Source organism: Oryza glaberrima, chromosome 12 (assembly GCF_000147395.1).
Source record: "Oryza glaberrima chromosome 12, OglaRS2, whole genome shotgun sequence".
In the NCBI taxonomy this organism is placed as follows: domain Eukaryota; kingdom Viridiplantae; phylum Streptophyta; class Magnoliopsida; order Poales; family Poaceae; genus Oryza; species Oryza glaberrima.
Genome location: NC_068337.1, coordinates 12,758,018 through 12,773,362, shown reverse-complemented (window position 1 = coordinate 12,773,362; position 15,345 = coordinate 12,758,018). Strand labels below are relative to the sequence as shown.

Below are 15,345 nucleotides of genomic sequence, written 5' to 3'. Positions count from 1 at the left end.
CATACTATACAAATACCGGAACCGCGACATCAAACGTCGACAAGTATGATGAGGAGAGAGTAGTTGAGGAGAACATACACGTAGGAGCTTGTGGTCCTGTACAAGCAGCTTGGAAAAATGGTACATGATTGAAGTCCGATACATATTTGCTTCCACAATAATCTAATGATGTCTTCAGGCCTGCTGCTGCACAGCACAAGTGCAGAACTAACCAGCCAGCACCGCCTCTATAAATACATACATGTTGCCACTTGCAGAGTTGCACTGTAGAGATCACATCTGCACAAGTTCTCGCCCAATTTAAGGGCGGCCATGCTGATGAACGTGGAGATGTGGGGCGCGGTGTGGTCGGCGCTGGCGAGCCTCGTCTTCCTCTGGCCCATGCTGCAGAACCACGTCCCCGCCGGCCTCCGCCACTGGCTCACCGCCATGGCCGACAAGCTCGCCTCCCACCTCAGCCCCTACCTGCACATCACCATCTCCGAGTACGGCGACCACCGCTTCCGCCGCAGCGACTTCTTCCTCGCCGTCGAGGCCTACCTCAGCCACGCCTGCGCCCGCCGCGCCCGCAGGCTCAAGGCCGACCTCGGCAGGGACGCCAGGAGCGTCCAGGTCTCCGTCGACGACCACCAGGAGGTCACCGACTCCTTCCGCGGCGCCACGCTCTGGTGGTACCCTTCCTCCAAGTCCAACAAGTCCAGCGTCATCAGCTTCTACCCCGGTGAGGATGAGCGCCGCTTCTACCGCCTCGTCTTCCACCGCCGCCACCGCGACCTCGTCCTCGACGGCTGCCTCCCCCACGTCCTCGCCGAGGGCCGCGCCGTCACTGTCCGCAACCGCCAGCGCCGCCTCTTCACCAACAACGCCAGCACCAGCTGGAACCCCTACCGCCGCGGGAAGGGCGTCTGGAGCCACGTGCCCTTCGAGCACCCGGTCAGCTTCGACACGCTCGCCATGGACCCCGGCGACAAGGACGCCATCGTCGACGACCTCGTGGCGTTCCGCGACGGCAAGGACTACTACGCCAGGGTCGGCAAGCCATGGAAGCGCGGGTACCTGCTCTACGGCCCGCCCGGCACCGGCAAGTCCACCATGATCGCCGCCATGGCCAACTTCCTCGACTACGACGTCTGCGACCTCGAGCTCACGGCCGTCAAGAACAACACCGAGCTGCGCAAGCTCTACATCGAGACCACCGGCAAGTCCATCATCGTCATCGAGGACATCGACTGCTCCATCGACCTCACCGGCAAGCGCAAGAAGGCCTCCGGCGATAACAAGGCGTCTGACGGCGGCGGCGAGGGCAGCGACGACAAGCCCAAGCTGCCGACCGAGGCGGACAGGGACGACGGCGGCAGCAAGGTGACGCTGTCGGGGCTGCTCAACTTCATCGACGGGCTGTGGTCGGCGTGCGGCGGCGATCGGATCATCATCTTCACGACGAACCACAAGGAGAAGCAGGACCCGGCGCTGATCCGGCGGGGCAGGATGGTCGTCCACATCGAGATGTCCTACTGCGGCTTCGAGGCGTTCAAAGTGCTGGCCAGCAACTACCTCGGCGTGGAGCAGCACGAGCTGCTAGGCGACATACGGCGGCTGCTCGAGGAGGCCGACATGTCGCCGGCGGACGTCGCCGAGAACCTGATGCCCATGTCCAAGAGGAAGAAGAGGGACCCTGACGCGTGCCTGGCAGGTCTAGTCGAGGCGCTGAACATGGCCAAGGAGGAAGCACAAGCAAACAAGGCGGCGAAAGAGAAAGAAGAGATGAAAGCCAAAGAGCAGGCAACGACCAACGGTGAAGACGAAGGGAAGGACAAAATGCCGTCGGAAGAGTACAAGGCCAACGGCGACATATAGATATTACTAGCAAGTAAGGTGACACACCGACGATAAGGATTTTTCAACCCCTAGATATCCATCATTTACATGCGACTCAAATAGTTATAGAAAAAATAAAAAAAATAGTAACATTAATTATGATGATATAAGTTTATATACAAATATACAAGGCTATATTTGATCTACAACTAGAGAAACAAAATGAATAAAATTAGATAGTGAATAGTACCCGTACATAGCAGATAAAATTTGTTATTTTTATTTCTTCATGCATGTGTAGATCGAATTTAGACTTACATATTATAGTGTCTTATATTATCACAACACTTAGGCGTGGAAAATACTTTCTGGACAAGTTGAACACAGAATACTACAGTACGTACGTACTGAACTAAAGCTCGTCTCTTGTTTACTATTCCTACGGTAGTGCAGGTCAATTCTGTGTGCTTACTGGTTGTTTGATTACGATTCTCTGTTCTCTTTCAGTGGGATCATATCGGGCAGCTGCAGATCCCTGGAGTTGCAAGCCATGTATCCTAGCAGAGTGCTCATGAAGATTTTCAACCTTTATTTTTACATAACAGTTTGCTAATAGGGCCTGAGAAATTGTTAGCATTTCCGTATTATTAAGGCCGCGCCGATAGTTGCTTGTATTTTGTAAGAATATAATAATGCTATGCACGTCTTCAAGCAAAGAGATTGGAGGTAATTTGGCCAGGACTAGTGCCTAGATTTCAGACGCCAAATCAAACGGTTTTCATCACTGGCCTATAATTCATCACTGGCCTACAACATCTCTACCCTATAATTCACCAACTGTACTGTTACAAACCTCATTCATCAAATCCGATGGCCCAGAATCATCCGATCGAACGCCTCAGATCGGTCCACGTCTCCCTATCCCGTCCGCAGACCGCACGCGCATCACCCTCTCGCAGAAATCACGCCTCTCCCAGATCGGCCCCCCTCCTCTCGCCACCGCTACTGCCTCGCGGAAGCCGAAGACCGGCGAGCCAGCGACGATCTCTTCCGCGGCCGCCGCTTTCTGGCTCCGCCTCCCGCTTCGCCGATCTACCCTCCGCATCTCCGCTCCCTCTCTCCCGGATCGCAACCGTCGCCTCACCCCGACGCCGATCGATCATCGCCGGTGACACCAAGACGCCGGTGTCGTCGTCCTCTCCTCGCCTCCTCCGATCTGAGGCGTGTGATAACTCCGTCGCCTCCCTCACCGGTCTGCTCCGCCCGCACCGCTCTCTCCCGTCGGCGTCACCAACGACGGCCGCGTCGTCGATCTACTCCAATCGGCGCCGCCGACCACATCGCCTGATCCAACTTTCTGAATTGGTTTAACAGGGAATCACTCACTGTCAGCTCTTGATCTGCCTTTGTCGTAGAAATCCTCCCAAAAAATACAATCACCAAGGTACGCATCTCCTTCAATTCAGAAAAGGAGTCAATCTGCATTATTTTAGTAGGGTTCATGTGTATTATCCTCATATCTTGGAAAAATTGATATGATATGATAGCCACGGTCCTGTTCCCCCAATGAGTCATTACAGGTTTTTTTATAGCCTATCAGTAACATTATATCTTAACATTTTTATTCCATGAACAACAATGAAATAATAATTTTGCCATATACCAAATGGATGAGAGGTGAGTAACCCAGTCATCAGTTGTGGCTAAATCAGCAGCACTACTATCTACCATTCTTCTGAAGCTGGACTTTAATTATTTTTAGAGTCATTTGCATTCAGAATGAACACCAAGAATTTGAGCCAATCCTTTTAGTGCTGCTTTGTATGACCTGAGTACCTGACCAGACAAGCTCAGTTAAAGCTATTCATAATTTTGTTTGATATAGTGATCTGTTGCACTCTTCAGAAATCAGAGGCAATACATCTGGTCATAATCTTATCTAGAAGTTTCATAATAGAGTTATTCAGGTATATATGCCATCCATTCTTATTTACATGAGCTAAAGGTATGTATATCATAATCAACATATTTTAGTACATGAAGCATAATAGCATATAGTATGAGATTCAACCTGTGCAAAACTCATCTGATTGTTTCAGATTAGACTCTATTATTACTTTTATCTGTTCTTCCAAACGAGCGAATGCTCCATGGCTCCTTATAGTTTCGTGCGACGGTTTCGCTATTGCTGAAAAATAATATTTCTTGCTGACATGGTCTTTTCGGTTTAGGAACCTGGAATGTTGTCCTTGCACAACTAATGAAGTATTGATGCGCTCTTGATTTGCCAAATAAGGGGACTAGGAGAGTGTTTGGGAGGATCTGCTACTGATTTCAAAACTTTGGGGCACTAATCAAGGTGAATGGAAACATTTAGCTGGAGTGCTGCGCAGTAATATATGCAGAGTTCACACAATTTAGATGGTTGGAGTTTAGGCATCCTGTAAACTCCCTGGATTCATCATGTGTAGGATTTGAAGTTCAGTATGTGCTTGTTATAACGTTGAGTAGCTTTATGTTTGTTTAACTCTGGAAACACGTAATTTCCTGTTAGTTACTACTTTATTCCTTGTGTCAAAAGGCTACGACAGAAGCCTCTGTTTTGCAGGTAAGCAACAACAAGCAGTTATGGATTAGCTTCCCCGTTAAGGCAGGTAATAGCTGACATGAGTTAATTTATTAATTGGTGGATTACTCATGCAACACCTGCCAGTTTCCATTATTCTTTCATCCTTTTTTATTGAAAAAATGGAATTTTCTTACTTCTGTCAATAAATATAATACTACGGACAGGCATTTTTATTTGATTGGTGTTAAAATAAATACTAACAAATGTCGATGGGATATATTTTTTTTTTGTTTTCAACTGTTGCACATCTGTACGGACAGGCATTTTTATTTGATTGGTGTTAAAATAAATACTAACAAATGTTGATGGGATATATTTTTTTTTGTTTTCAACTGTTGCACATCTATAAGAATTCCTAATGTTTAAATTGGCTTGTTTGCAAGCTCCAAATTGGAAAAAATAAAATTTATATTTTAGGGGGACCATGTTTCTTAAATTTACCATCTGGAAAAAGTCCCTGACATTGCTTATTGTACACTATGATTTTTCACAAAAATACTTATGTATTTTCCAGCCTTCATAATGATTTCCCACAAAAATATTTGCTGTATATGTTTCTGAAATTTACCATATGGAAAAAAATCCCAAACATTGTTTACTGTGCACTAAGATTTTCCACAAAAATACTTTGTATTTTCCAGCCTTCATAATGATTTCCCACAAAAATACTTACTGTATACTGTATACATTGCAGTCTTTCGAATTGATAAAGGACTGAGAGCTGATACACTGAGTGTGGCAAAAGGTGAGTCATGTGCGGCAAATTTGACTAGGATCATGTATATTTTGGTATTGCTGGCAGATATAACTCTCACCATTGATCACCATTGAGCGAAACACCACATTCATAAGTTTAACGACTATTTATCTAAATTCAGTTTTGCAAAAAATAAAGTTTTGTTTAATGGCTAAAACTGCACAGTGCTACTATGATCTCTGAACCAAATAAATTAATTGTCTAAGTTTCCTACCAGCAAATTGATTTGTTCACAGATTTTGTTGGTCACGGGCCATAATAAATCATTGAGAATAGGTCATATAACATTCAGTTATGTCATCACACACAATCTGATTTTGACAAAATTAGGGCAACACACAAATCAATGTATGCAAGCATCCAGATACCTAACACCATTGGCTGCTTATTGTTTCGAGGGGGTTCACTGCTTATATTTTATTTAGCTTAGCTATATTGTATTTCTCTACACTGCATAGCCCATATCTTTATAGCACTGTGAAGATTACTACTGGTGAGAAATGAAGGATTGGCGGTACATGAAGTGCCTCAAGTTGATTGAAACGAGCAACCATTTGTAGATCCAAACAATATTGTCGTTGTTATTGTCACAGCTTGTTTGTATAGCATATATATCTTTCAGCTTCAAGGTGGAGAAGTTTGATCTCTACGTAAAAATAATAGCAATCGGTATTTTCTGCACTCGAATATGTAAATAGCTGTAGTGTGTCAGATATTACAATGGTGTTCATTATAGAGCACACGTGCCGACAACATTTTGCAGTGGGCTTATCTATGAATATTTTTTTATTCATCTGTTGCATGGTTACCAGTGTGCTGCATGTTTCCTTCATTTCGATCTAGATTTGTAGGCATGTCTAAATGGTGCATGTGTACGTATTATAAACATGAGTTGGATTACTAATCTTAAATCTCGTCGATTAGGTATGTATGGACAAAAATATGTTTGCCAGTGGATCAAGAATTGCATTTGGAGATATAACCAATAATTAAACAGGTGTCGTGAAACGGGAACATCATTGTATATATTACTATTGATCTCTTATAAAAACAGGATCATATAATTTTTTTAACATGAAATATTAAAAGTTACTAAAGATAAATAGAATTGCACCGTAGCGTTTAGCACGGGCATATTACTAGTCACAATGGTTGGACAATCAATTATTCTAACAGATAATAAAATTAAAAATTACATGAAATAAGCTTATAACTCATAAAAATCAATAAATTAAACTTCATGCAAAATAGTTCACCATTTATAATAACAAAACTAGAAAATTGACGCGCACGTTGGCGCGCTCGCTATTTAGCCCAAGATCAAAGTTTAAAAAAGTTAAAAATCTAGCAAATACTCAAAGGATTCTCTCCTTTCCTTATTTTTTCTAGTGGCATTGATGAGGAGTTTTGCCCAAAAAAAAACTTATGCCAATTGGTCTTTTTTTCATAGATCCCATCTTGCATCTGTTTCTTTTTCACGTCGGATGCCATCACCAGAGCCAGGGAGCCAGGAACTGAAGAAAATTAGGTAGTACTATGAAAATCTATGAAATGAAGAGAAAAATCTATGAACCCAGAGCCAGGGAGCCAGGGGTCCAATGAAGAGAAAAATCTATGAAATGCCATCGACAAGCACCCTAATCCTAGAAATGCCATCAACAAGCGTAACTTCCTGAAAATACCATCGTACAAGCCTACTTCTCCCAAGAATGCCATCACAGTCTACACAGTTAGAACAAAAAATTTTACAAGAATGACCAAATTACCCTCACTCCAAATTATACTATCCCAATCCGGTAAAAGAAAAGAAATTGGGAAAATGAGAAGAGAACCCTAAACCTAACTCGATAGGCGACGGAGGCGATGCGGCGGCCCTAGGCGGAGGCGTGGGGGCCCCAGCGGCGGCGCATGGCTCCTAGGCAAATGCTATAACGGAGTATACGACTTTCATTAGAAATTAAACAAGTACATTTGTTAATATAACTTTTCAACATTTCTTTGGATAGATGATTTCAAATGAAAATGTTTTAATGTATAAAGTTTTATAACTTTTCGAGAAGTACAACTTTCATTTTGGCAATTTCTCCATCCGAGGTCCGTTGAATAATATAAATTTCTTCATAATGTGTGGAAATTCAAATGTAATTTTTTTGATAGATTATTCCAAATGAATAAGTTGTAAACTACGAAATTATACAATTTTTCGTCATTTTACAACTTTTTTTTGGTCATTTATTCATCTTCTAAAGGTCACTAGAAAAATTTGAATTTCAAATGTGCACAATTCAAATGTAGTTTTCATTGGATAGATGATTTCAGATGAAAAGGTTGGTCAACTATAAAGTTGGACAACTTTTGAAGATCTACAACTTTAATTTTGGTTGCTTCTTGATCTAAGGTCGTTTGAAAATTTTGAATTTTCTTTGTGAGCAATTCAAACGTAACTTTGTTGGATAGATGATTTCAAAAGAAAAAGTTATCGACTACAAACATTTTTAACTTTTTGAGATCAACAACTTTTATTTTTCCCATTTCTCCATCGGAGGTCATTTGAAAATATGAATTTCAAACGCAATTTTCCTTGAATAGATGAGCCAAATGAAAAGTCTGTCCTCTATAATTGTACAACTTTTCGAGATTTACAACTTTCGTTTTTGTCGCTTCTTCATCTGACGTCATTTGAAAATTTTGAATTTCTAATATGTCCAATTCAAACCTGATTTTGTTGGATTGATGCTTTCAAATAAAAAAGTTGTCAATTAACTACAAAATTTTCTAACCTTTCAAGATCGACACCTTTTGTCTTTGGACATTTCTACATTTGAGGTCTTTTGAAAAATTTGAATTTCAAATGTTGGGAAATTTCAAATGCAAATTTCCTTGGATAGATGAGCCAAATTAAAATGTTGTTAACTACAAAGTTGTATGACTTTTTAAGATCTACAGCTTTTGTTTTGTTCATTTTCTTTATCCAAGGTCGTTTGAAAAATTTGAACCTCAAATATGAGAAATTCAAAGGTAATTCGTTGGATAGATTATTTGAAAAAAAATTTATCAACTTGCGTTTTGGGGTTTTTTTTTCCATTCAAGGTCATTTGAGAAATTTGAATTTCAAATATGAGCAATTCAAAGGTAATTAAAATGGATAAATGATTTGAAATAAAAAAATTATCAACTACAAGGTTTTATAATTTATCAAAATCTATAACTTGCGATTTGGTCGGTTTCATCATCCGAGGTTGTTTGAGGAATTTGAATTTCAAATGCCAGAAAGTTCAAACATGCTTTTCCTTGGATAGATGTTTCCAAATGAAAAAAAATTTCAACTACAAAGTTTGACAACTTTGAATATTTGCAACTTTTGTTTTGATCGTTTCTTCATCTGCATTTGAAAATTTTGAATTTCAAATACGAATAATTTAAACATAATTTCTTTGGATAGATGATTTCAAATGAAAAAGTTTTGAACTATAAAGTAGCATAACTTTTCAAGATCTACAACTTCGGTTTTGGTTGTTTCTCGATCCAAGGTCCCTACCACTACACACTCAATTGTGACCATGGAGCATTTGTATTCCTTTGGTTTAACTCTGTCGAAAAGTTGTCAACTATAAACGTGTAGATCTCATCGAGTACAACAACTTTGATATAACTATATTGGCCGAGCTGTGTTATAACTATGTTGGTCTAAAATAAATTTGAACTGGGACGAAATTAGAAGCCTCCGAGCATCTCCAAGAGTATTCTAAATTCTCCTCCTAAAAATATGGTGTTTTTAAAGTCCCAAAAAGATAGAGAGAAATAAAATAGCCTATCTCCAAAAGATTCTAATATTCCACTTCCAAAAAGATCAAAATTTGGATTTTATTTTTGGGGGCACTATTTCTTTTTCATGCGAGGTCCATCTGCTTGCGCTGAACTCTTCGCGCCGCCGCTCGGAAACGACGACACGGCGTTCGTTTGCCCGGGCATCTATTTCACTATATGGACTGCCGTCCAGGTACAGAATGCTGAAATTCTGAGTGCTTCATGGCATACAATGTGTGCTTCTGTAGTTCTGTTAGGCTGAAATTCTGTTGGCCATACATGATCAGATTTACGGCTCAGGTTGTGTACGTGTATATGTGTATTTGTAAATTATTTCTGGGATTATTTTTCTAAAGGAAAATGGCCATAGATAAAGCAAAGGCACATGCGCACAGCACTTTCGTTGTTTGGAGATGTGACGTCATCAAACTAACAAGGAGCACGACTCGGCCCTTGGCCGGCGGAGCCGTGCGGGTGCGCGTTGCGTGCGAGCGGGTGCGATAGCCGAGGCCGCTGCTCACCGGAGTCGCCGCCGCCTGTGCCGAGGTCGAGGACGCTGCCGCACCCGCTACCCACGGAGGCCGAGGTCGCTGCTCGCCAGCGCGTGGCCGTCGCCTCTCCCGCTGCTCGACAAGGCCGAGGTCGCTACTCGCCGAGGCCACTGCTTGCCGCCGGTGCGGAGGCTGACGCCTCCCACTGCTCCACGAGGCCGAGGTCTCTCGCCGGCCGGAGCCACCGCAGCCATCGATCGTTGCCGATCCAGCGTCGCTCCCGTCGGGATTGCGTGTGTGCGGGCGCAGAGCTGGCCTGCGGGGCTCGCGGTCGCGGCCGGCGTCGCGCAGCAGCGCGCCTGGTGTGCGGAGATGGGAGAAAAGCGCCTGTAGAACCGAATTTCTTCAAGGAAACGGAAACGGAAAACGTACAGACACCAAAACCGGACTGCAAACGAAACGGAGACGGAGAGCTTATTGATGGCTGGAGCGCTGGAGCACAAGTGAAGTGCCTGATCATCAGCTTCCTTCAGCAGCACCGCTTTTTGATGGTGAGGTGTCCGGTCATGTGCCAACCCTCTTTCTCGCCGGCTTCGCCGCGCGCGTACGGGCACCACGGCGTGAAGTTGGGCAAGCTCTCCAGCATCTTCCACTTGGCGTTGGGGTCCTCCTCGTCGTCGGCAATGCCGGTCCACGTCGGCGTGGAGTACTCGTAGCGGCTGTGCGTGATGCGGTGGAACTCCTGGATGTCCCTGTTCTTGGCCATGTCCGTGGTGTCACGCAGGTTGACGGAGAAGATGTCTCCGTAGGGCCTGACCGAGTGCGTGAAGTGGGGCATGGAGATGGGGTCGGCGGAGACCGCGGCGAGGTCGGCGGCGAAGACGATGCTCTTCATGTCCGGGCTGAACACGGGGTGGTTGATGTGCCCGGCGATGGTGGGCGCGCTGTGGATCACCCGCACGGGCACCGGCACCTCGCCCTTCTTGATGTCTTTGGCGTTCACCAGGTACACGGCGAAGTAGCCTGGGTCCAAGCCGTGGTCCTTCTCCGGCTCGTCCTTGCCCTTGACTATGTCTTTCTCGGGCCTGCCGGTGGAGGAGAAGACGATCCAGTCGCAGCCCTCCCGCGGCGACCAGCTGCAGTGGGTGTCGGTCCAGGGGCCGTCGGTGAGCGGGACCACACCGGCGGCCTCCCCCTTCTCCGCGTCTATGATGTAGAGGTTCTTGTGCTGCCTCTCCCCTCCGGCCACCCTGTTCCTGCTTGACCGGAACACGAGCTTGGTGCCCTCGGCGTTGGTGGACGGGAAAGCGCAGTTGTACTCCTCGTCGGTGAGCGGGAACGTCTCCATGTTCTCGTAGTCCTCCCGGGACACGTTGGGGATCCTCATGATCTGCACCGGCTTGTCGATGGAGAAGGCCGGCCCTTCGCAGACGTAGAGCGTGTCCAGGTCGTCGTTCTGGTTCCACGACGTGGAGAAGACGCTCTTGGTGGCCCTCACCTTGTACACCACGCGGAGGCCCCTGCCGTCGGCGAGCCACACGGCCTTGAACTCGTTGTCCACGAACGCCAGCTTCTTGCCGTTCTTGGAGACGGAGGGGAACACGCCGGTCACCCTGAAGAGCCCCACGTCGGCGTGTGACTCCGGGGGCTGCACCTTGTCGAACCTCCTCTGGATGCTTGTCGTCGGAGTACTCTTTTGGTTTTGGACCTTGAGTAGCTTGTCGGTTCGGCAGCGGTGGTAGCCCACGCGTGTTCCTCCGTCGAGCACGAAGGGGTTGTAGTGGTCCCCTTCAGGCCTCGTCTTCTGGGTGATGGCCACCGACGTCTTGGAGGCCGTGTCGAAGATCTCGATGTGCCTGTACTGCGTCACCACGCGCTCCACCTTCATGAGGACCTGCTTGGATTTCTCGCGGACGGTCGCCACGGCCACTTGGGTCTCGCTGATGGCCGCCGGAGTCATGGCATCGATGCTCTCATCCGTCACGCGTTCCTCCTTGCCAGCGGCGATGTCGAACCGGAAGACGCCCCACCTGGCGGTGTTGGAGGGCGGCGTGGTGTCGAAGCCTCGGTGGAAGAAGATGACGTTGTCGCTGCCCCACGTCGGCCAGCCGCCGTCCTTGATGAGCACCCTGCGATCGCTGCGGCCCTGCGCTCGTTTGTCCACGTTCATGACCACAATGTCCGTCTTGAGGTTCTCGATCTCGCCGTTCCACCTGTTCTGCTGGAAGTTGGCCACCGCCACCATCTTCCCCGACGGCGACACCGCCGGGCTCAGATCGTACTGGCCCAGCGGCGTCAGGCGCTCGGTCTTGCCGTCGGCGAGGTCGGTTCTGTACACCACGGTCCACGGGGTGCGCCGTGCTTTCACAGGCGCCTTGGTGGACACGTACACCAGGGAGTGGCCGACGGTGGTACGCCCAACTTTGAAGCCGCCAGCGACGCAGCCGCTGTCCTCCATGCGCACTCCGCCGAAGGTGTCGGCACCGTAGATGTTGCCCAGGCTCAGCACCTTGAACTTGCCGCCGGCGACGAACCGCAAAGCCACGTGCAGCGTCTCCAGGCCCCTGTCCCTCTCGGAGACGAACACCAGGCCGGTGACGCGGCCTTTCTCCGCGTCCTCCGGGGTGGCGCCGCACTCCGACGCCAGCTTCGGGTTCTTCTTGCCCAAGAACGTCAGGAGCTCTTTGAGCGCCGCTGCTGGGATAGGCTGCCCGTTCTGGTTGTACGACTCCCCGTCGGTGAGGAGCAGCTCGTCCTTGGCAGACTGCGGCGGCGGATTAGCGGGGCAGGAGAAGATATCCAGGGGCACCGGGGGCCTGTAGGTGCCGAAGAAAGCGATGCTGCCGCGGCTCTTCCCCATTCCGATCTGTCCAAAGAAAGAACAAAGAGATGTTCTTCACTTAATGATCAGTCGGTTTGTGTTTGCGTAGTTAGATGATGAGCTTGGATGCCTCATTTATAGAGTAGCTGTTGATTGATCACCTGGCTTTCAAAGCATGTGTCTTGACTAATCTCTATATATCGAAATCCGCGCAGATTAGTGTGCAATTATTGAGGCAAAAATGAGCGGTTCGTGCATACTCTCTTCCCGTGAAGGGCTAAAATGTAAAATATGGGGACTGTCCCCTATACGTCCCTCTTCCCCCTTCCTCCTCCCCCTTCTTCTCTTCTCTACTACAGTACACCACAAAATTGATTTTAAAAAACAAAAGTTAGAAAAATTTATGTAAAGAAATATTATATATAAAAAATTTGAATTCAAATTCAAATTTGAATCGGGTATATAAACTTTTGACTTATAAACTTTGGATCTATAAACTTTAGGTGTATAAACTTTAGATGTATAAAAATACTATATATAGAAAATATTTGAATTCAAATTAAAATTTAAATAAGATATAATTCAAATTCAAATTTGAAACGGGTATATAAACTTTTGACTTATAAACTTTAGGTTTATAAACTTTAGAACTATAAACTTTAGGTCTATAAACTTTAGATGTATAGAAATACTATATATAAAAAATATTTGAATTCAAATTCAAATTTGAATCGGATATATAAACTTTTTGTCCCTAAACTTTATGTGTAAACTTGATGTGTATAAACTTTATGTGCATAAATTTACTAAAATAGGAAAGTAATGCTGTGCCAAAAAAGGAAACCAGATGAAGGGAGGGGGGGTGGGGAACTGATCGCTACTAGTTGGCCCTGGCGATCGATCGCGCATCAGCTTTTCCGCTCTCGTCCTCTCCCAAAGGGTTGACCAGTTGACCCATGTCTCTTCCCCTTCCAACGATCCCTTCTCGATGCCTCCCAATAATGGCGCCGGCATCTAAAAATCATGAACCGTCAGATGGAGCAGTCAACTTTATTATAGCCTTACACTACTACAAAATAGTATCAAATAGGTGTGCCACTATAGGTATCGGAAGTGATAAAACCGGCACCTAACCTATAGCGCTCTTCCCGCCCTCAAAAGAATAAAAAATAGGCAAATTTTGCTACATGACACTCGTTATGTGTGGTTTTAGCCCAGGGACACCGAAAAACGTAGCTTTGGGGAAATACACTTCATAACCGTGGATATTTACCGATGGACACCACGCCGTCTAACTGAAGCTTGCCGTGCTGACGTGGTGGTCGGGAGCCCGGTTTTTTACCTGGTCGGACCTAAATGCCCCTGCGCCTTATGCAGACCTAAAAACCCTGGTCGGACCTGAATGCCGTGCAAATATGCAGAAAGGCCCTAGAGTTTTCTAGGAACCAACCCACAGTCCTATGACCGTTTCATGTGTGAGGTAGTTTTTACAAACTAGTACCTAGAGTTTTGATTCTTCTCAACAGAGGTCCTTGGTTCGAGCTGACACAGAGCTAGCCATGGCCGAGCTCGTTCTCGAGCTCGCTGGTGGTGAACGGTGGAAGATCTCGGCATGCAACCTAAAGAGAAAATGTAGAGGGGTTCAAGGCAAGGTTATAGGTGGTTTTCTTGCAAGCTATGGTGGCCGGAATCAATGACGACGGCGATCGAAGCGGCGATGGTTCTCGGGGTGGTGTTGCATGTGGTTTTGGAGGCTGTTTCTAAGTGGATGAACTGCATGCATGTGGTCCTCTAGGCTCCAGGGTACTCACCAAACTGTCAGGAAGAGATGTCGAGCTTGGTCATCAGCAACGGCTGGTGGAACATCGTGGTGCTCTTCTTGGGGAAGACGGCGACAGCGCGTTTTACTCCAAGAACTGCCATGAATGTATGTCCTTCGTGTTAGAGAGGTTCTAGGGATGGTTCATGCGCAAAGAATCGATTAATGGCTCATCGGAGGAGGCGGAATCGACGATGGTGCTAGGCGGTGGGTTCAGATCGGTGCCGAGGAAGAAAGGGGCGTGCTCTCCCCCTACGGTGCACCATTCTTTGGGATACTTGAGGGGGAATGGGGGGGAGGATGAGGCGAAGACACTGGCGTGACACCTTGGCCCAGCTTGGTCTAGATCGACGGTGTCGGTGACGATGCCGTCACGGTGGCGCTCGGTGCGCGCTCCAGAGCTCTTCTGGGCACGACGGCATTCCCGTCGATCCACTACATGAAAAAGGGCGAAATTAGAGGGAATGGAATCAACATCTTGAGAAGGTTACAGAATGTGACAGGAGAGGAGACGACCATAGCTCATCGACGAATGCGGCCATCATCTTCTTCGTGGCCGATGATGAAGATGAGGAAGAAAGGAGCAGCTGGGGTTCGTTCTCTCGATGTGGTCGGCAGTGGAATGGAAAGTGAGATGGGGGCGACTGAGTTGGGACTTGGGAAAAGAAAGCCTCTGGCCACGCGTCGACGCCGTCCAGAGAGCTGTCTCCATCGGTCTCTCATTCTCTCCTCTCTCGTGTTCTCTTGTCTAATATGAGGATAAGGCGCAGGGGCATTTAGGTCCGACCGGTTAAAAAACCGGGCTCCCGACCGTCACGTCAGCACGACAAGCTTCAGTTAGACGACATGGTGTCCATCGGCAAATATCCATGGTTATGGAGTGTCTTTCCCCAAAGCCACGTTTTGCGGTGTCCCTGGGCTAAAACCACACATAACGAGTGTCCTGTAGCAAAATTTGCCAAAAAATTAAAGCCGACACCTTTAAACAAAGATATGTGTCAGTTTTAGTGAAAAACCGGCATGTATATTATAGGTATCGGTTTTTTTTTACACCTATAAAATCGAGCCTAGCCAGCCGGGGGAGATATTTTTCCTCCCGGTGGGGCCCACACCCACACCGGCAGGAGATAAGGCCGAGCCTTCTCTCGGCTTCTCCCCTAGCTCCTCTCTTTCCTCTCTCTCTCTCTCCACTTCTCCCCTTCT

The 15,345-nt window shown here is 46.7% G+C and overlaps 2 protein-coding genes and 1 long non-coding RNA gene across 3 annotated transcripts; 2 read left to right on the top strand and 1 right to left on the bottom strand.

Annotated features, from left to right (window-relative positions):
• Nucleotides 1-234: 234 nt before the first annotated feature.
• Nucleotides 235-2,538, top strand: LOC127757582 (AAA-ATPase ASD, mitochondrial-like). The gene is made up of 2 exons (XM_052283125.1): nt 235-1,870; nt 2,326-2,538. Exon 1 carries the CDS (start codon nt 313-315, stop codon nt 1,855-1,857), a length of 1,545 nt encoding a protein of 514 aa, XP_052139085.1. The 5' UTR covers nt 235-312; the 3' UTR covers nt 1,858-1,870; nt 2,326-2,538.
• Nucleotides 2,539-2,784: 246 nt separating this feature from the next.
• LOC127758093 (uncharacterized) lies at nt 2,785-6,153 on the top strand. Its single transcript, XR_008013586.1, has 3 exons — nt 2,785-3,262; nt 4,050-4,472; nt 5,142-6,153. It is a non-coding gene; the product is annotated as an uncharacterized LOC127758093 (long non-coding RNA).
• A 2,959-nt stretch (nt 6,154-9,112) lies between these two features.
• On the bottom strand, nt 9,113-12,410 carry LOC127757774 (uncharacterized). Its single transcript, XM_052283349.1, has one exon. The coding sequence runs from the start codon at nt 12,360-12,362 to the stop codon at nt 10,032-10,034; it is 2,331 nt and encodes a 776-aa protein (XP_052139309.1). The 5' UTR covers nt 12,363-12,410; the 3' UTR covers nt 9,113-10,031.
• Nucleotides 12,411-15,345: the final 2,935 nt, after the last annotated feature.